General features: G+C 39.1%; 1 protein-coding gene across 1 annotated transcript in view; it reads left to right on the top strand.

Moving 5' to 3' along the window:
• The window catches only part of LOC103738488 (attractin), a gene marked incomplete at its 3' end in the record, with an annotated part of 135,454 nt that overhangs the window by 67,037 nt on the left and 46,838 nt on the right, over positions 1–21,579 (top strand). Inside the window, 5 exon segments of the mRNA XM_029566150.1 lie at positions 1,359–1,452; positions 3,506–3,558; positions 4,720–4,814; positions 8,325–8,403; positions 10,237–10,394. Of these exon segments, the coding sequence (XP_029422010.1) occupies positions 1,359–1,452; positions 3,506–3,558; positions 4,720–4,814; positions 8,325–8,403; positions 10,237–10,394 (479 nt within the window).

The raw sequence follows: 21,579 nt of genomic DNA, 5'->3' as shown, positions 1-21,579 counted from the left end.
AACCCTATAAGACATAAAATTAATGAGGTTTTAACCTTTAACCTCCATTTCATTTTAAAATATACTGTTTCATACAGAAAAACTCATTTTTAATGCAACTAACGCTTAGATGTTTGCACGTGTCTCTAATCTCTATCTGATTATTACTAGTCACAGTCGTTTACTTTCTGAGCTCCTTGGCACCTGAGCATGGATATAAAGTCATCAGGTAGATTTCAGTGGTAATGTTTTTCACCTCTACTTATTAACATGAAGCAAAATTTTATGCTTCTTCCTCAAACTCATTTTTTTATTTATTGATTTTGTGTGTGTGTGTGTGTGTGTGTGTATTTCATACAGAACATCCCACACAATCTTATTCATCTAGATACCCACATCCCAAATAGCACCCTCCCATAGCCCCTCCCCCACCACTGGAGCCCATATACTCTGTCATCCCTGTTACTGTCCACTGTATTGTCGGCGCCCCCAGCCATTCTCCAGTGTTTGTCCATCCCCTGAGTCTAGTCAGCCTCTCTAGAGTGCCTTGTTTTAGGACGATCAGCTTTTCCTCATCTAGGAGCAATCAGTTGTCACTATTCCTTTAGATAAGATTGGGGTCTGCTGTTCATTATAAAATATTTTTTAATGTAAACCTTTCTCCAGCTTAATGCCTTTTATTTATTCACTGAAAAACAAGATATAAAATGAAAAGGTATTGAGTATAAAAACCTTCACTTAGTTTTAACTGGAGTATCAGACCTACCACAACTCCTATTTATGTTAGGTGAAGACAGGCAGCCATGCTGAGATGTCCACAGGTGGGAGATAGAGTTGTTCTATGTAACAGCAAAGGAGAAGGCAAAGCAAAAGTGGCAAGTACTGCTGTCCTTGACAAGAGGGCCCTTCCAATTCTGAACCTTGAAGAATGTGATTCAAAATGTCGCTGCTATGGAGAAGATCCCTCAGATGAGGCTGAGGGCAACCAACCAGCCTTCTTCCAGAGGGCATCCAGATCATCTCTGCAGGGCAAGGATCCAGGACCTGGCATATTAAAAATGCTTCTTAAGTATTTAGTGAAGAAATAATATTGAAAGAGAGTGTATCAAAAAATGGAAATAGTGATTGCTTCACATGGCCACAGAAGCAGTAGTTGTCTCTTTCCTCTTATCCTTTGATACTGGTCTTCTAATGCTACCTTTATATTATCATAAATAATCGTTAGCTGAAAAATCATGAATCTTACCTACTGACTGTTTTTGCTGTAGTATGTGTTTCCTAGAAAACCCAGTTCAGGCAAAGTTAATTATCTTGAGAAAAGTCTGTGGCAATAATCTTTTAAGCCGGTTGTGACCTGCATTCTTTCTTTTTCTCCCCAGCATGCAAATGCAACGGGCATGCCTCACTGTGTAATACCAACACTGGGAAGTGCTTCTGCACCACCAAGGGTGTCAAGGGGGATGAGTGCCAGCTGTAAGTACTGCACTCTTCGTACTACCAGCAAGGGCCAGGGCCATGGAGCTGCCTGAACCCTGAGAGCCACATGCTTCCTTGCGCCTTGTCATGGGCTCCCAGAGGTCCTTGGGTAGATTGTTTCAAAGTTTGCCTCTTATGTGTCAGACAAGTCAACCTCAAAACTGAAGGTCATTAGCAGCAGTTCTTTAATGGCTCTATAATTTTTAAAAAATATTTGAGCCAGGTGTGGTGGGCCTGGAACTCACAGAGATCCACCTGCCTCTGCCTCCCAAGTGCTGGGATTAAAGGTGTGTGCTACCATGCCCAACTGATTTTTCAGATTTTTAAAATTTTGTTTTTATTTTATGTTTATGAGTATTTTACCTGCCTGTAAGTGCATCATGTGTATGCAATGTCTGCAGAGGCCAGAAGAGGATGTCAGATCCCTTGGAACTGGAGTTAATGGATAGTTGTTAGCCATTATGTAGGTACTAGGAACTGAACCCAGGTCCTCTGCAAAAGCAGTATATACTCTTAATCTCTGAGTCATTGTTCCAGCTCCTAACCTTGTTTTTCTTAAAAAGCAATACTGCATCAGTAATTGAGACATATATAAATTTCGATAGTTTATGTCAATGTTTGTGATTACTAGTTTCATGCTGCTTTGAAGCCAATTATGTGAAGACTAGTCTAATTAGAGATTGGATTTAACATTTGGTCCAGATTCCTTTAAACAGAAAAATGTGATAGGGCAAAATTTAATCACTCTTGTCCTATGTTAGAGACATTCATAGCAAAACCTGAGGTGGCAATCCTGCATGAGACTTAAGTCTCCAAGAGATTGTTGCTGTAAGAAAGAGCCAACCATCACCTTAGGTGAAAGAGCAGTCCCTAGCTTATCATACCTGGAAAACTGCTTTTCCTCTTCCTTGGGCTTCAGAGCTGTTCTTGCCTAAGTGGCTGTGTGAAGTAGAAGATTGACTTAGGCTTACATTTTTAAATAAATCTATGGGAAGGTTAATGATTCCCTTTAATAGGAACTGATTTGTTTCTTCAGACTCGTAAACACCTGTTAAAGGTGATTTTCTTTCTTTTTTCTTTTTTTTTTATTATTTTTATTTATGTGTATGCGTGTATTACCTGCATGTAGGTAAGTTCACCCGTGTTGTGCAATGCCCTCGGAGGTCAGAAAGGGCTGTCAGATCCCCTAGAACTGGAGTTACGGACAGTTTTAGCTGCCATGTGGGTGCTGGGATTTGAACACAGATCTTCTGCAAGAACAACCCGTGTTCTTAATTGCTGAGCCATCTCTTCAGCCCCGCGGTTTTCTTTTTTAAGTGATTCTTGGTACTTAGTTTTCTGATGTTTGCGTTTTAAAAGCTGAATCACATTGGGCATTTGCCTTCAATGCCTGCACCTGGGATGTAGCAGAAGGCAGATTTCTGTGAGTTCCAGGCCAGCCATGTTTATACAGGGAAAGCAGTATAGCAGTGAAAAAGGAATATTTGAAAAATATTTTAAGGAATATTTTTATTTATTATTTTTACTTTATGTGTATGAGTTTATTGCCTGCATGTATGTAAATCCATCCATGTCATGCATTGCCCACTGATGTCAGAAGAGGGTGTTAGATCCCCTGAACTGGAGTTACAGACGGTTCTTAGCCACCATTTGGGTGCTGGGAACCAAACCCAGGTCCTCTGCAAGGGCAGCCAGTGCTCTTAACCACTGAGCCTTCTCTCCAGCCCCTGGAAAATATTTTAATATACTTTTAGAAGAATATGTAGTCTACACAAAAGTAAAAATGTGATGTTCCTTATAATAAATCGACTTTAGATTTATTACACTTGAATGTATCTTATGTACTTTGTTAAGATTTGTTGATTGTATTTGTACTGTCAGTGATTATAAACTGCTCTGCAGTCAGCAGGAAAATTAATGCACTTTGCTTGCTTAGTCCATCTGATCTGAATAATGGTGCAATTTATGGAAAAGGATCTGCTTGACTTACAAATGAATGTAGATTCTGTGTTTTTAAATATAAATAGAAAGTAATTTCTTTTCCCCACAGATGTGAGGTGGAAAATCGGTATCAGGGAAACCCTCTCAAAGGAACATGTTATTGTAAGTATTTTTGTAACTTGTTTCTAGAAATGGAGAAGTTGAGCAAAATTATATTTTCTTTAACATGGTTTGAGAGTGGTAAATGCTTGAGGAATATAGCAAGCACTCATAGACATGGCCCCTGACTTGATGAACATTATTTTAAGCTGTTTTAATTGCAGTTGTGGTTTCTGTTAGTATGTCCATAGCAGTTAAGCCTAGGACAGTACAGGGATGTGTATTCCTGCCTCTCCTTATTTCTGTTCCCTCGAAACCTTACTTCATTTGCCATTGGTTGAGGTCATCATTTCCTAGTACAAGATAAAAGAATTCCTAAAATACATAAGATATTTCATCATTCTTTCTGGAGCTGATTTGTGTTAACCACATCTTTAGGAACAAATATATAAAATGAAATACCAAATTATTATCTTGTAGTCAAAGGTGAATCTGGCAAGAAGACAGTTAAAAGCAGGAGTCAGATATGGTTTCAAACTCACAGAAGTGCACCCACCTCTGCCTCCAGAATGCTGGGATTAAAAGTGGGTGCTGCCATGCTCGGTCCTGGTTTCTGTTATATCATTAATTTATATCTTTATACTCCTAAGTAAAGCATAGTGTGTATAGATAATAATTGCAGATGAGCTAGTGGTCTTGTTTTTTATCTTTTTTTGTAATTTTGTCTTTTTATCTTCTCCGGAGCCCAGACTCAATCCCAGGGCCTTGCGCTTGCTCTACTACTGAGCTAAATCCTCAGCCCTTATAGATGAGTCAGACTTGTGCCAAAATCTCAGCTAGGTTCATGATAAGAAAGTCTTGGTAGGTAACTCAGATGATATTGATGAGAGAATTGGTTTCCTTTGAAAAACCTGGGTAAACTGAGCATAGTGGCACACACATGTAATACCAGAAGTTAGGAGGTAGAGGCAAGAGGATTGGGAGCTCAAGGCCAGCCTCAGCTACAGGAGACCCTGCCTCAGAAAACCTGGGAATGGGTGAGTTGGTGTCCTTTCCTGGCTACTGAATTTGTGAGAAAAGCAAACTATACCTCTAGAACCTGTTTTATTTTGTATTATTATTTATTTTATATGTTAATTATTTATTGTATGTATGCATGTATGTATGGTGTGTGCATGATGTATCTGTATGAATGTTTAAATATGTGTTTCTTTCTTCCCATAGATACTCTTCTCATTGACTATCAGTTCACTTTTAGCCTGTCACAGGAAGATGACCGCTATTACACAGCCATCAATTTTGTGGCTACTCCTGATGAAGTAAGCTTTTCTTTTAAGTTGTCTTATTTTGTATTGAATTTGTATGGATCCTTTTCTTGGTTATCCTGGAAGAAGTAATGCCTTAGCACCAGTCTCAGGGTGGAGTACACAAGGCAAATGTTTTTAAAACAATTTTTTCCATTTATTCTTTGACAGTTTCATACATGTATATAATGTATGTTGGGGATATTCATCCTCTGTTACCCTCTCTTATCTCTCTTCCACTTCCATTGAACCATTGAACCTCTTCTTCTTCCCAATAAGTTACATTCCCCCTCTCTCCTACTTGTATACCTTTATATCTGTGTGTGTGACCCATTGGGTTTAGTTTACTGTTGATTATAAGAGCCTGGGTAAGGGGTTATTTACTGGAGCATTGGCAATTTATCAATGGCTACATTTCTGAAAATGACTCCTCCTCCCTGAGCAACTGTTAACAGCCAGTAGCTCTTCAAAGAATAAGGTAATCCTCAGTCACTTAAAAGAAATGTTAAGAGTTTTGGGGGTTTTTTGTTTGTTTTTGTTTTTTTGTTTTCTTATTTCCACTTTACAGGCAAGGAGGGTGTTAAAAGATTTACCAGAGTCTGATACATAGACTGACATTGTACACACTTAGTTTGTGCCTCACTGGCCCATATAGGGGAGATTACAAAAGGGCTGCATCAGCAGTACACAAGAGATCAAGTGGCAGAGCCCAGATTTACTCTCCCAAAATAGCCCAGACACTTAAAAATTGCCTGCAAAGAAATTGCTGACTTAAATTAATGCCAGTCATATAAGCATAGTAGGACAGTAAGGCAAATGAGAGAGGTATCACTTTTGAAGGGCCTCTTTTCCTCTTTAGGAAGAAAACAGTGAAGATTTAGTTGTGTTCAGCAGTTGGCCAGAAATACTTTAAATGGTTACTATTTGAAATATAGATTTATCTGTTATTATTAATGACGATGCCCAGTCTGACATTTAAAATCAAAGCATCAAGAACATGAATGCATGTTAATGTGTTAATGTCTTTCTTAATTTCTTGCTACTGGAGACCAAATCCTGCTTATGGTACAAACATGAGTGCTTCTATTATGCTGTACACCCAGCCCAATTTCCTGAATGAAATATAAAGTCATTCAGTATCTCTTCTTATACTTCCAGGAAATTTTACTAAACTTGGGGGCCTCCTTAGAGGTTTTGTATTTCTTATATCAACCTAATGAATGAATCTTTTAAGTTTCACAAGCCTTCAGAATCTAACAATTCTTCCTCTTCCCTCCAGGAGGGAAGGTTTCAATTTTAAGAAAACAGCAGCCACATGATGAATGTTAATCAATAAACATTACCATTACGGAATTATTTTTTAAGTAGTAGAATAATGTCCATGGTGTTGTGTTTATAATTGAATTAAGAATTCTGGCTGGGCATGGTGGTGCACACCTTTAATCCCAGCACTTGGAGGTAGAGGCAGGTGGAGCTTTGTGAGATCGAGGCCATCCTCATTTCCATAGCAAGTTCAGGCTAACTGACTATAGGGAGACCCTATCTCAAAAAGACCAAAAAAAGAAAAGGAGGAGGGAGGAGGGGAGAATTTGTTTCTGAAGCCAGGCATAATAGCACATGCCTTTAATCTCAGCACTTGAGAGGCAGAGGTGGATCTGTGAGTTCAAGGCCAGTCAGAGCTACATAGTAAGACCCTGTCTGAGGGAAAAAAATGCTTCTGATTGTAAAATTAAGAAATTATGGGGTAGAGAAGACATATTCTCAAGAGTGAACAGCCCTGGGGAGAGATGACTCTGTAATTAAGAACACTGGCTGCTCTTGCAGAGGACCCAGGTTCAGTTCCCAACACCTACATGGTGACTAACAACTATCCATAACTCCATTTCCAGGGGATTCAAAACCCTCTTTTGACCTCTGTGGGAGTTGCATGACACAGGTGCACTTACATACATGCAGGCAATACACTCATACACATAAAAATAGAAATAAATATTTTTTTTAAAAAGAGTGAAGTCATTTAAGTAAATATAAGTGACCTTAAATGAAAACTTTTTACGGAAAACCAGTATAGGTAAATGGCTCTGTTCACTGGAATTTCTGTATTTGTGTGCATGTGTAGGTGTGCATATATGTTCATGAAGTGTCATGTATGTGCACATATGTATACATGCTTGTACACATGGAGGCCAGAGGTCACATCAGGTGTTTTCTTCTGTTGCTCTTCACCTTATTTTTTGAAACAGGATACCTCAGTGAACCCATTTGGCTAGATTAGCTAGCTAGGCAAGTCCCAGGATACTCCTCTCTCCTCTCAAGCACCAGGATTACAAGTGAGCACTGCCACACCTGGCTTTTTGTGTGGGTGCTGTGAATCCAAACTCCGGTCTTCATGCTTGTGCAGCGAGCACTTCAGAAACTAAGCCATCTCCCTGGCACCTTAATTGAAATTTTTGGAAAGAATATTTTAGAATGAGGTTATAGCAAAGTACCACAAATGAAATTTATTTGCCTTAGTCATAGACAGATTGACAGCTCAGTCTTTCAAGACGTAATTGATAGTGTTAATTTTGTTTGTTTGTTTGTTTGTTTTGAGCCAGGGTCTCATTGTGTAGCTCCAACGGGCCTGAAACTCAGTATGTAGACCAGACTAGTCTCAAATTCACTAGAGATCCACCTGCCTCTGCCTCTTTAGCTCTGGGATTAAAGGCATTTGCCACCATGCCCAGCCTAATTTTATTTTTTAAAATAAACAATCCACCAGATGTGGTGACTGCATGCCTGGAATCCCAGCCCTTACAAGGTGGAGGTAGGCATATTGGGAGTATGTAAGGCCAAGTATATAATATAAGGCCAACCTGATCTACATAATAGGTTGATGCCAGCCTGGGCCATATGAGACTCTGTCTCAAAACAAACAAACAAAAGCTGGAAAGATGGCCTAACCATTAAGAGCACAGGCTGCTCTTACAGAGTACCCACATGATGGCTCTGTCACCCTCTTCTGGCCTCTACAGGTACTGCACACACACACACATCAGGTACACACATACATATAGGCAAAACACATATACATAAAATAAAAATAAAATCTTTTAAAAATCATGAATGACTATAAATTATGTCTTAAATTTAGTATATTTGATCTATGTAAAATTTTTTAATTCATTTCCTATTTGGGAACAGCTGCTTAGAGGATGCTGGAGTCTATTCCTCTGACCTAGTCAGAAAGTGTACATTGTGCTGATGAGGATCTTTTTTCAAAAGCACTTTTCCATGAAGAGTGGCATCTGGTAAAGCACTGGATTCCATATACTTTTATGGGAGGAAAATGAATTTTTGTCTGCACTATATTGCCTATGTTGAAGAAAATAGACAAATTTTGCTAACTTTTATATAAGCATAATTTTCTCTTGAGATATTGTGTGTTCTATAATTAAAACAGTTGAAAATAATAAGACCCAATTGTTGCTATATTTTAAAATCTTCAAAGTATTATAATTTTCTAATTATTTGAAACTTTATCAGCAAAACAGGGATTTGGACATGTTCATCAATGCCTCCAAAAACTTCAACCTCAATATCACGTGGGCTGCCAGCTTCTCAGGTAAAGACATACTCAGAAAAAACATTGAAAGTAGAAAACATTGCAAGTAGAAATGATGGATTCGGAAATATAGTGTAGCAGTTGAGGAAGTGGGATCTGGGAAAGATGATGAGTCTAAAGTTCACCTAAGCCACTCACTTATTAGCCATATCACTTTAAACATGTATCTGAACCTTCTCCCTATATTTTGGGATTTCTCATGTAAAGTGGATGTACTTAACTTCAACAGCATTGGTTCAGGTTGTTAGGTGGTTACTACTACCTAACTAATTACTGCCGCCAATTATATCCTTTCTTTGGCCACACTTCTGACACTACTATCATCATCTACATCCATGCTTTGGAGGTGAAAATTCAAATGACTCATAGTTTCAAGAAATGAAAACTTTTTAAATAAAATGAGATTTTAGTAGGTATAGAAAAACCATACTTTAGGAATTAAACTAAGTTCTAAAAGCACAGCTATTCCTTTTTTGTTTCTCTCATTAAAGCTCTCATGACCCCAGTGTAGTGATTAAGACAGACAATTTAAGATTATATAATTTGATAACTCTGAAGATAGACCTGGGTTTGAATTTACCTGCATTGTGTTACCTAAGTTTCTGATCCTGTTTCCTTCTGTATAAAATGGGAGAGTAAAATTACCTTGCTTATGCACAAGGGTATCCAACCTTTATATATATAATGTATTTTATATACATATATATATATATAATTTTTATTTTATGAGTGTTTTGTCTATATGTATGTAAGTGCACCCATGTTGTGCAGTACCCAAGGAGGTCAGAAGAAGGGTGTTGGATCCCTTGGGACTGGAGTTACAAATGATTGTTAGCTGCTATGTGGGTGCTGTGACCCAAACCTAAGTCCTCTGCAAAAGCAACCAGTGCTCTTAACCACTGAGCCATCTCTCCAGCCCCATATCCAACCTTTTTACATTGCATCATGACTTCACCTACAGATGTGTTGGGATATATTCATAACTATCCTGTGCATCCGGCCTGAGGATTACATGTTGGACATGCCTGAATTATAGTGTTGCAAGAAATAAATAAGGAAGGGAATATTCCTTATAGTGCTTGAAATTTAGCTCACACATGGGGAAAATACTATTTTTTGAGTCTTTATACATACTCATGTTCCTGGCCGGAGGAGAATATTGGAACATGGTAGGACCGTCTGAAAATAGAGTTGTACTAGGTAGGGTCTTAAATACAGTAGTAGCTGTTAGCAGAAGGAAGGGCTGAATGACCTCTTGAGTACCTCTTTTTCCTGTTGAGACTCGAGGACATTGCTGATTAGGAAGTGAGTGACTAAGGGTCTCTGGGAGCATTGTCATATTTCACACTGTGAAGAAATGCAAAGGAATTGGAGTGTTGTGTATAGAGTGAGCGCTGGTGCCTCTTCATAGAACTCTGGTGATAGTTTCATGACCATGGGTTGCCAGTTTCAGTGGGGGGTGGTATGGTTCCTGGGAAAACCATTTTGGTTTGGGGCACAGGTTTGTGCATCAGCATAGGCTCAAATCCCAATTCCACTCCTTCCTGCCCATCAAATCTGAGGCAAGTTACTTAGTAAGTTCTTATAACTTCCGTTTTTCTGTCTATAAATGAAGATAGGAGGGTGTTGTGAGGATTAGAGACTAAGCTCTTAAAGGCTATTCCCGGGACATGGCAAAGTTCAATAAACTCTTAACTTCATTAGCAATGAGGGAAGATTCTTTCTGTCCATCCTGTCCTACTCTACCCCACTGCCTCCACTATCTACCCCCACCTGCAAAAAAAAAAAAAAAAAAAAAAGGTATCTTTATTTTCATTATTTTCTTCCTAATAGCTGGAACCCAGGCTGGAGAAGAGATGCCTGTTGTTTCAAAAACCAACATCAAGGAATACAAAGATAGCTTCTCTAATGAGAAATTTGATTTTCGCAACCATCCAAACATTACGTTCTTTGTTTATGTCAGTAATTTCACCTGGCCCATCAAAATTCAGGTAAGAAGTGCTTTTTAGCTTAATTCATACAAAGTTGTGAAATCTCTTTAATGAAAACTAAATTCACTAATTTGAAACTTGTGGTAAATGAAATGTACAATGTTGCTTTGCCTTTAAAAGGATCTTGGCAAAGGAATGTCAAGTAGCACATGACTACTGTGAAGAATGTTGTTCTAGGGGCTAGGGAGATGGCTCAGTAAATAGAGTGCTTGCTGCACAACCACGAAGACTTGAGTTTGGATCCCCAGCACCTGCATAAAAAGGAAGGCATGGGAGCATGCACCTCTAACCCCTCCCTGCAAAGGAGGTGATAGGAAGACACAGAGTCTTGCCAGCTGTCCGGTCTAGCTGAATCAGTTAGCTCCAGGTTCAGTGACACTGTCCCAAAAAATAAGGTGGAGAGTGATTAAGCAAGACACCCAACATAACCTCTGGCCTCTATATGCATGTGCATACACATAGACCCTCAAACATGTGTACACATACTGGAACATATGTGCTTTATACTGTGTACAAAATATAAAAAAGAATATTCTTCTGGGGATGTCGTATATCACTTAGGAAGGAGATGCCATGTAAAAACATGCATCTTGTAGTTGAACAGGGATCGGTTTAATTTTTGGATCCTATGCAAATCATGGAGCCTCTTCAAGTTGCAGGTTCTTTGTGCATATGATCTGAAAGGTAGTTATGAGGATTGGTATTACCTGTGACCTTTTTTTCAACCTTTTTTCTTCCATTCCAGGAAGCCAATGTGCTCCTTCCCATCTAAGACTCATGGCCCCCACTTGAGCTTTTACTGATCATATTCTCTGAGCTCTTGCCTCATAAGTCCCTGTTCTTTATTTGCTTCACTTTGGGTGAATGTGGAGGTCAAGGAAGTATAGCGGCTTAACTGGGCTTTTGCATGATCAGCTTCAGGAGCAAGGTCAATACTGATTCACTAGGATGGGTTTGAAACCTAGTTCTGGTAGTTATATCTTCATGCCCTGGGACTTTGACTGAAGACAGGAGCTGTGTTGTTTTTTTCTCACCGCCCTCTCCTTTTCCTGTCTAGGCGATCTACAAGCATGTTCATCTTCTGAGCTGCTTCTTTCTTTGCTCTTGCACACTTTGTTTCCCTCCTCTGCCAGTCTTATAAGCAAGGGCCACACTCCCTTTTCCTATTTCCTTTTATCTCTTCATTAGCCTGCAAGAGTATAGTTTCTTCCCTTATCATACTGGGGAACCGTGCTGTCACAGACAGCCCACTTGAGTCACTACATTGTTTCTTCCTTCTTTTCTTTCCTTATTTCCTGGTCAGTCATATTGGGAACTCTCTTCCTTAAACACTAGGGTAGCATACAACTCTGGCCTTGGTCCTCTTGCTTCATTCTACACTGATTCCCTGGTGATTTCCCCCACTTAGGTGTGCTAGTTGTGCTGCTGCTTCTCGGTGCTGTCTTCAGCCCAGCTTCAATGTGAAGCCCTACCTGGATAGTCACAAACTTCCTGTGCTCAGTGCATAATCATTCTTATGACCTAGATCCAAAGTCCTGCACCTCCCTTCTCAGTGAATACCAGTACCAGTCCCCCTATTGCACAAGCCAGGGCCCATTTATATTCTTGGTATAAATTCTGTTTGCTCGTTATATATTATTTCTTAATTTATACATTACTGTATTCAGTTTACTAATGTCTCAGTTTGATTTTGCATCCATCCGTAACAATGTCCAATAATTTTCCTTTCCTGTCCTTATTATAGTTTTGGTATCAAGGCTAAATTAAACTAACCTTTTTTAACATTTTATTTAATTTGTGTATGTGTGTTTTTATGTGTACACATGCATACCACAGTATGTGTGTGAAAGTCAAAAGACAACTTGGGGGAATCATTCTCTCCTTCCATCTTGAGAGTCCCAGGGACCAAACTCAGGTTATCAGGCTTGGTGGCAAGTACTTTAACTGGCTGAGCCATCTTATCAGCCCAAACTAAACTTTAATAATTACAATTTGAAGGATTTTTTTCCTTTTCATCTCTTGAGGAGATTAAAATTACCTAAATATAGAGTACTCGATAAGTCATTTGATTCTAGCATTTTATTTTGTTTTTTTTTTAATATTTTAAGTTTTTAATTGGATTTTTGTGAAGTTCATACAATATATTTTGATCATACTTATCTCTACTCCCCTATTGCACCCCTCTTATAGCCTCCTGCTGGATTTCATGTACTCTGTCATATATGTTATGGCCTATTAAGTCAAGTTTATATCTCCTTCAGTGTGCCTGGTTAACCTGTCTAGCACCACACCCTTAAAGAAAGCCAACTCTTCCTCTCCCAGTAGTTTTTGGTTGCCAGTAGTTCCTTAACTAAAGTTAGGGCTTTTTACCCACTTACTCAGTTCTGTGCTGGATTTTTGTCTGGCTTGAGCATTTGTGGGTCTTGTGCACGCTGTTACCCTTGCTGTTAAGTTTATATAAATAACTTTCCAGCTATCTGGAAAGCTCTGTTTTCTTGTGGTCATGAACTACCTCTGGCTCTTACAATGTTTCTGTCCCCTCTTCCACAATGATCTCTGAGCCTTGGGTGGCAGATGTTTGATACAGGTGTCCTATTCAAGGATAAGCACTCTTCAGTTTCTGAATCTATGCACCTGCCCGTTGTTGCTTTCTGGGTTAATTGCTCTGTTGCCAGAGGAAACTCCACTTGTGAGAGTTGAGAGGTGCATTAATATTCTTTCGTCCCACTATTCCACTGTGTTCCCTGAGCCTTAGGTGTAGAGATTGGATTATAGATGTGTCACTTAGGACTGGGCACCTCACAGACACTTATTCTCTGTGTTTGACCAGTTGTGGGACTTTGTAATAGTCTCTATTTGTTGCAAAAAGAAGCTTCTTTGATGAGTGGTAAGAGGTATACTTGTCTGTAAATATAAGGAGACATATTTAGAATACAGTAAGAAATGACAATGGTCTAGGGATGTGACAAAGATAGGCTTTTCTCTAGGATCTATGACCTCTCCAGTCATGTGTATTTGGCTATGTTTATAAGGACCACCGTAAGTTCCCTCCCATTGAGTGGGCCTTAATCCAATTAGACAGCTGTTGTTTACCCCCAAGATGAAACACTGCTGCAGTAGAGGTTCTTCACTGTGCCAGTCGTTGTGGTCCATAGACTTTCCAGCTGGATTGGAACACTGAATAGTTCTCTCGGCAGTTTGCATAGTATCTTCTGATACTGTGGGAGTTAGTCTTAAGGGAGGAGGCTTTCAGGTCAGTTCCAGCTCAGTTGCTCCAAGTTCTGTATCCTGTCTTTAGCAAAACCTGTAAGTTTGGGGAGACTATCAAGAGCTGTGGCAATAGCCTGTGTTATTTTGGGAATCTCTTGGACTACCCTGACCAATAAGTCAAAGGGTGGTTTTCCCTGCCTAGCACTGTGTTTTTTGTTATATACCTTTCAGCTCTACAAACGTGTGTGTGTGTATACATAAACATGTAATGTGTGTTTTTCAGTAGGCTTTTGAACTAATACATTTCCCTCTTGTTTTTCACACCGCCTAAGCATTATTTATTTTTTCTCTCTCTCCCCCTGTATAGCCCTCCCTATTCCCTTCTAAGTTAAAGTATCCCCCATTTTCCACTTGAAAATACCCATCTCCTATTATCTCCCTTTCTTGAGCTTCTTCTTCACATTTATCCCCAGGGTTCTTTCCATTTTCCTGGTTCCTGCAGTTACATCAGGATATATACTCACATCTAAGGATTTGGAGCTAGGATCCATAAATGAGAGAGAACAAATGTCCCTTGTTTTTCTAAGTCTGTGTTACTTCACTTAGTATAACATTTTCCAGTTCCATCTGTTTACCTACAAATTTCGTGATTTTGTTTTTCCTTACCACTGAATACAACTCCATTATGTAAATGTACTTCATTTTCATTATCCATTCATCGGCTGAGAGATATTTTGTTTCCATTTCCTATCTATTGTGAATAAAGCAGCAACATGGCTGAGCAAGTAGGATATTGAGTCTTTGGGTATATGCCAAGGAGTGGTATAACCAGATCATATGGTAGATTTATTTTTTGTTTTTTAAGAGTTCTCTGCACTGATTTCCACAGTGGTTGCACCAGTTTGCAATTCCACCAGCAGTGGTTGAGCTCGTTCCCTTTTCCCTGAATCGATGCAAACGTTGGTGTCATTTGTTCTCTTGATCTTAGCCATTCTGACCGACTAGGGGAAGAGGAAATCTTTTTTTTTTTTTAAGTTTTATTTATTTTTATTTTATGTGTATGCGTGTATTGCCTGCATGTAGGTAAGTGCACTCGTGTCGTGCAATGCCTGCGGAGGACAGAAGAGGCTGTCAGATCCCCTGGAACTGGAGTTACGGACAGTTGTTAGCTGCCATGTGGGTGCTGGGATTCGACCCCAGGTCTTCTGCAAGAACAACCAGTGTTCTTAACTGCTCCAGCCCTGGAGCAGTTAAAATTAAAGTACTTTTAATTTGCATTCCCCTAATTACTAAGAACGTTGAACACTTTTTAAGGTATTTCTCAAGCCCTTTTTGTTTCTTCTTTTGAGAACTCTGTTCAGACCCACAGCCCATTTTTTTAACTGGGTCATTTGTATTCTTCATTCTTTCTTTTTTGAGTTCTTTGTGTATTCTGGATATTAATTCTCTGTAAAGACGTGTAGCTAGTAAAGATTTTCTCCCACTCTTTGGGCTTCCTTATCACTCGATTGATTGTTTCATTTGCTATAGAGAAACTTTTTAGTTTAATTTACTTGTCAGTTGTTGACCTTAATTCCTGAGTGACTGAAGTCCGATTTAATAAGTCCTTTTTTGCACCTACATCTTGTAGGGTACTGCCTATGTTTTCGTCTAACAGTTTTAGCATTTCAGGTTTCACACTGAGATCTTTGATCTATTTGGAGGTGTCTTAGTTTGTTTCTTCATTGCTGTGATAAAATACTCTGACTGATACCAACTTGGGGAGGAAATGCTTTATTTACCTTACATTTCATCCGGGAGTCCAAGGTAGGAAAGGAACTCAGGGCAAGAACCTGGAGGCAGGAGCTGGAGCACAGGCCATGGAGGAACGCTGCTTACTGGCTTGCTTCCCTGGCCTGTGCTCAGCCTGCTTTCTTATGCAACACAGGCCCACCTGCCCAGGGGTGGCACCACCCACAGTGGGCTGGGCCCTCACACATCACTCAACAATCAAGAAGGTGCCCCATGGACATGGCCACAGGCCAGTCCAATGAAGGAAATTCCCCAGTTGAGGCTCCCTCAACCCAGGTGTGTCAAGTTGACACTAAAGCTATCCAGCACAGGAGCTGACTTTGTTGCACAGTGATAGATATGAGTCTAATTTCATTCTTCTGCATATGGAGATCCAGTTTTGCCAGCACCATTTGCTGAAGATGCTGTCTTCTTGGCAAATGCTAGGTGGCTGAGATTGCAGGCACTCATGTTTGAGCCTTCTATTTTGTTCCATGGATTGACATGTCTGTTTTTGTGCCAATACCATGTTGTTTTTATAACTATAGCTCTATAATATAGTTTGAAATATGGTATGCCTCCCAGCATTGCTCTTTGTGCTATCCAGGGTCTTTTGTGATTTCCATATGAATTTTAGGATTTTTTTTTCTATTTCCATGAAGAATGTCGTAAGAATTTTGATTGGGGTTGCATTGACTCTGTAATTGCTTTTGGTAGGATGATCATTTTCACAATATTAATTCTATCAGTCCATGAGCACAGGAGTTCTTTCCATCTTCTAGTGCCTTCCTCAATCTTTCTTCAAAGATTTAAAGTTTTCATTGTAGAGGTCTTTAATGTCTTTGGTCAGGTTTATTCCTAGACAGTTTTTTTGGTTTTTTTTTTTTTTTTGAGGCTGTTGTGAATGTGTATGTTTCCATGATCTCTTTATCTGATTGCTTGTTATTCATATATAAAAAGACTAGTGACTTTTGTAAGTTAATTTTATATCCTGCCACTTCACTGGAAGTATTGATCATTTCTAGAAGTTTTCTGGTGGAATTTTTTTGGATCTCTTATGTATGATATCATATCATCTGCAAACAGGGGTAATTTGCCCTCTTCTTTTCCATGTAGTACCCCTTTAATTTCCTTTTCCTGTCTTATTGCTCTAGCAAGCATTTCAAGCACTATGTTGAAAAGGAGTGAAGATAGTGGACATTCTTGTCTGGTTCCTGATTTTAATGAGAATGCTTCCCATTTTTCTCCATTTTGAATAATGCTGGCCATGGGTTTCTTGTATGTAGCCTTAATTATGTTGAGGTATGTTCCCTCCAGTCCAGTTCCCTCTAGAACTTTTATTATAATGAATGTTGGATTTTGTTAAAGGCCTTTTCTGTATCTATTGAAATGATCATGTGATTTTTGTCTTTAATTCCATTTATATGATTTATTACATTTATTGACATGTATTTTGAACCATCCCTACATTTCTGGAATAAAGCCAACTTTATCATAGTGGATGATCTTTTTGATATGTGTCTTGATGTGATGTGCAAATATTTTATAGAGAATTTTTTTTTTTTTTGTCTTTTTGAAGCAGTGTCTTCCTGTAGCCCCAGCTGTCCTGGAACTCATTATGTAGACCAGGCTGGCCTCCAACTCACAGAGATCCTCCTGCCTCTGCCTCTCAAGTGCTGGGACTACAGGTGTGCACCACCACACCCGGCTTATAGAGAATTTTTTGTATCTATGTTCCCTAGAAATAGCGGCCTTTATTTTTCTTTTTTTGTTGTTGTGTCTTTACCTAGTTTTGGTATTGTAATACTGGTTTATAGGAGTTTGGGAGTTCTTCCTCTGTTTCTGTCTTTTTGAATACTTTAAGCAGTATTGGCTGTATATCTTTTTTGAAGGTCTGGTAAAAATCTGTTGTGAATCCATCTGGATGTGGGCTCTTTTTAATCAGGCTTTGTATTACTGTTTCCATTTCCTTATATGTATGGGTCTGTTTAAGTTTTTAGTCTCTTTGTATTAGTCACTTTTCTGTTGCTGTGATAGAAACACTGACCGAAGCAATTTATAGAAGGGTTTATTTGAGTTTACAGTTCCAGGGGAATTACAATCTGTCATGGTAGGGAGGCATGGTGGCTAGAGGTGGCTGGAACAGGAGCAGCAGAAGCTAAGCTCTCACATCATCACACAGGCACAGGAAGCAAGAGAGTGACTGGAGATCTGGCAAGGCTTAAGAACTCTCTAAGCCCACCCTCAGTGACATGCTTCCTCCAGGAGAGCCACACCTTCTAAAACCTCCCAAAACAGCGCCATCATCTGGAGACAAAATACTTGGAGCCTATGGGGGATATTTTCATTCAAACCACCACACTCTTCTTGTTTTAACTTTGGTGATATCACTGAATTTAGAAATTTGTCTATTTCTTTATTAAAAGACAGTAACGGGGTGACAGAGTATATGGGTTCGGGGGGGGCGGTGATGCCATTTGGGATGTAGTATAAAGAGGAATAAGATTGTTTCGGATGCTCTATATGAAATATACACAAAAAAATCAATTTAAAAAAGTATAGGTTTTTAAAATATTACCTTATAATATTCTGAATCTCTTTGGTGTCTGTCCTAGTTTGTTTCTCCATTGCTGTGACAAAACACTCTGACCAATACCAACTTGGGGAGGAAAGGGTTTATTCAGCTTACATCTCCCAGGTCGAAGTTCATCAGGGAGCCCAAGGTAGGAACTCAGGGCAGGAACCTGGAGGCAGGGACTGGAGCACAGGCCATGGAGGAATGCTGCTTACTGGCTTGCTCCTTGGGCCCCTGCTCAGCCTGCTTTCTTATGCACAGTGGGCCGAGCCCTCCCACATCACTCAACAATCAAGAAGATGCCCAGTGGACATGGCCACAGGCCAGTTCAATGAAGGCAATTCCCCAATTGAAGCTCCCTCAACCCAGGTGTGTCAAGCTGACACTAAAGCTATCCAGCACAGTGTGTATTGGGATATTTCTCCTTCTGTCTCTGATTTTGTTGATTTGGATTTGCTCCTTTCTTTTGGTTACCTGGGCTAAGAGTCTATCTTGTTTATCTTTTCAAAGAACCAGCGTAGAGTCATTGATTCTTTGTATTATTTTCTTTGTTTCTATTTCATTGATTCCTGCTCTGATTTTTATTATTTCTTCTTGCGTGCTGGGTTTGGGTTTGTTTTTTTTCTTGTTTTTCTAGATTCTTGAGTTGTACCATCAAATCATTTATTTGTGCTCATTCTGATTTTTTATGTACGTACTTAGAACTATAAATTTCCATCTTGGGACTGCTTTTAATGTGTCCAAGAGGTTTTTTTGGATTGTGTTATCATTTTCATTTACTCTCAGGAATACTTTTATTTCTTTCTTGATTTCTTCTTTGACCCATTCATCATTCAGGAGTATGTTGTTTAATCTCCATGCTATCACATAGTTGCTGGGTGTGCTGGATAGCTTTAGTGACAACTTGAGTCACCTAGGTTGAAGGAACCTCACTTGAGGAACTTCCTCCATTGGACTGCCCTGTGGCCATGTCTGTGGGGTATTTTCTTGATGCTGAGTGATGTGGGAGGGCCCAGCCCACTGTGGATAGTGCCGCCCTTGGGCAGGTGGGCCTGTATTTTATAAGAAAGCAGATTGAACACAGACCAGGAGAGCAAGCCAGTAAACAGCATTCCTCCATGGCCTGTGCTTTGGCTCCTGCCTCCAGGTTCCTGCCCTGAGTTCCTACCTTGTGCTCCCTGATGAACTATGACCTAGGAGATGTAAGCTAGATAAACTCTTTCTTCCCCAAGTTGGTATTGGTTGGAGTGCTTTGTCATAGTAATGGAGAAACAAACTCAAACACTACAGCTTCTTTTGCTGTTCATTTTAAGCTTTATTGTATTGTGGTGTTATAGAATACATGGAATTATTTCAATTTTTTTGTATTTGTTGAGGTTTGTTTTGTGCCCCAGTGTGTGGTCTATTTCTGAAAAACTTTCATGGGCTACTGATTAGAATGTGTATTCATTGGTGCTTGTGTGGACTGTTCTGTAGATGTCTGTTACGTACATTTGATGTACAAGATCATTTAATTCAGATGTTTCTCTGTTTATTCTCTGTCCAGATAACCTGTCTATTGGAGAAAGTGAGGTCTGGAAGTCACCCACTATTACTGAATTGGGGTTAGTCTGTGTCTTGAAGTCTAGTAATACACTTTATGAAATTGGGTGCACCAAGTTTGGTACATTTTTAAAAATTTAATAACCACATGATTAGAAGAAACATTTCATTACAGCTTTAAATATTCAGTAACACATTCCAGAGCAAGGATACATATCTTTCAAAGGTGGCTATAATTTTTAGGTTCACAGTTGAATTAATACAGTCATACAATATTGAACTCAGTATAAACCCTGTAAGACATAAAATTGAATGAGTTTTTACCCTTTAAAGAAGATCTCCATTTCATTTTAAGATATGCTGTTTCCAACATTTTTAATGCTAAAACACGTTTGCACATGTGTCTTTAATCTCTATGTATCTGTTTATTACTAGTCACAGTCAGTTACACTCAGATCCTTAGTACCTGAGTATGGATATAAAGTCATCAGGTAGATTTCACTGGTAATGTGAAATCTACTATTTAACATGAAGTAAAAATTTTTAAACTTTGAATTACTACATGATTAGAAGAAGCACTTCATTACAGCTTTAACATATTCAGTAACACACTCCAGAGCAAGAGTACATCTCTTTCCCAAGTGGCTATAAGTTTCTAGGTTCACAGTTGAATTAATACAGTTATACATTATTGAACTCAGTATAAGCCCTGTAAGACATAAAATTGAATGAGTTTTTAACCTTTAAAAAAGATCTCCATTTCATTTTAAGATATGCTGTTTCCAACATTTTTAATGCTAAAACACGTTTGCACATGTGTCTTTAATCTCTATGTATCTGTTTATTACTAGTCACAGTCAGTTACACTCAGATCCTTAGTACCTGAGTATGGATATAAAGTCATCAGGTAGATTTCAATGGTAATGTTTATCACCTTTACTAATTAATATGATGTAACTCTCCATTCTTCCTTCTCAAATATAACACATTTAAAAAATTTGTTGATTTTTTTTGTATGTGTATATATCACACAGAACATCCAAAACCATCTTATTTGACTATAGACCCACTTCCCAGATGGCATCCTCCCATAGCTCCCCTCCCTCTACTAGAGTCCTTATACTCTGATATCCCTGCTACTGTCTGCTGTGTTGTCGGCACCCCCAGCCATTCCGCACTATTTATCCATCTGGTGAATCCAGTCAGCCTATCTATAGGTCTTTGTTTTAGGAAGGTCAGCTGTTCCTCATCTAGCAGCAATCAGTTGTCAATATTCCTTTAGATAAGATTGGTGTCTGCTGTTCATTTTCCCAGTTCTATGCTGGGTTACTATCTGGGAATCCCTTTGGCCACCCTGGCCAACAACTCAAAAGAAGGTGTCTCCTATCTGGCCCCTTTGTCAAATATCAGGTGGCTGAAATTGCATTTACTCATAATTGGGTCTTCAGTTTTGTTCCATTGATCTATGAGTCTTATTTTTGTGCCAGTACCATGTTGTTTTTATGACTATAGCTCTGTAATACAGCTTAAAATCTAGTATAGTAATCCCCCCGGCATTGCTCTTAGTACTCAGGGTTGTTTTGGCTATCCGAGGTCTATTGTGCTTCCATATGAATCTTAGGAAGGCTTTTTCCAATTCTGTGAAAAATGTCATGGGGATTTTGATTGGTATTGCATTGAATCTATAAATGACTTTTGGTAGGATGGTCATTTTCACAATATTAATTCTTCCAATCCATGAGCATGGGAGGTCCTTCCATCTTCTGATGTCTTCCTCAATCTCTTTAAAGATTTAAAATTTTTATTGTAGACAGGCATGGTGGCACATGCCTTTAATCCTAGCACTCAGGAGGCAGAGGCAGGCGGATCTCTGTGAGTTCAAGGCCAGCCTGGTCTACATAGTGAGTTCCAGGACAGCTGGGGCTACAGGGAGACGCTGTCTCAAAAAAAAAAACCAAAAAAAAATTTTTTTCATTGTAGAGCTCTGTAATGTCTCTGGTCAGGTTTATTCCGAGATATTTCTTTCTTTCTTTCTTTTTTTTTTTTTTGCATCTATTTTGAAGGGGAATATTTCCGTGTGCTCTTTCT

Source organism: Nannospalax galili, unplaced genomic scaffold, assembly GCF_000622305.1.
Source record: "Nannospalax galili isolate Female #2095 unplaced genomic scaffold, S.galili_v1.0 scaffold1059, whole genome shotgun sequence".
NCBI lineage: Eukaryota > Metazoa > Chordata > Mammalia > Rodentia > Spalacidae > Nannospalax > Nannospalax galili.
Note: the sequence above shows the minus strand (reverse complement) of the source record. Positions and strands in the feature narration are given on the sequence as shown.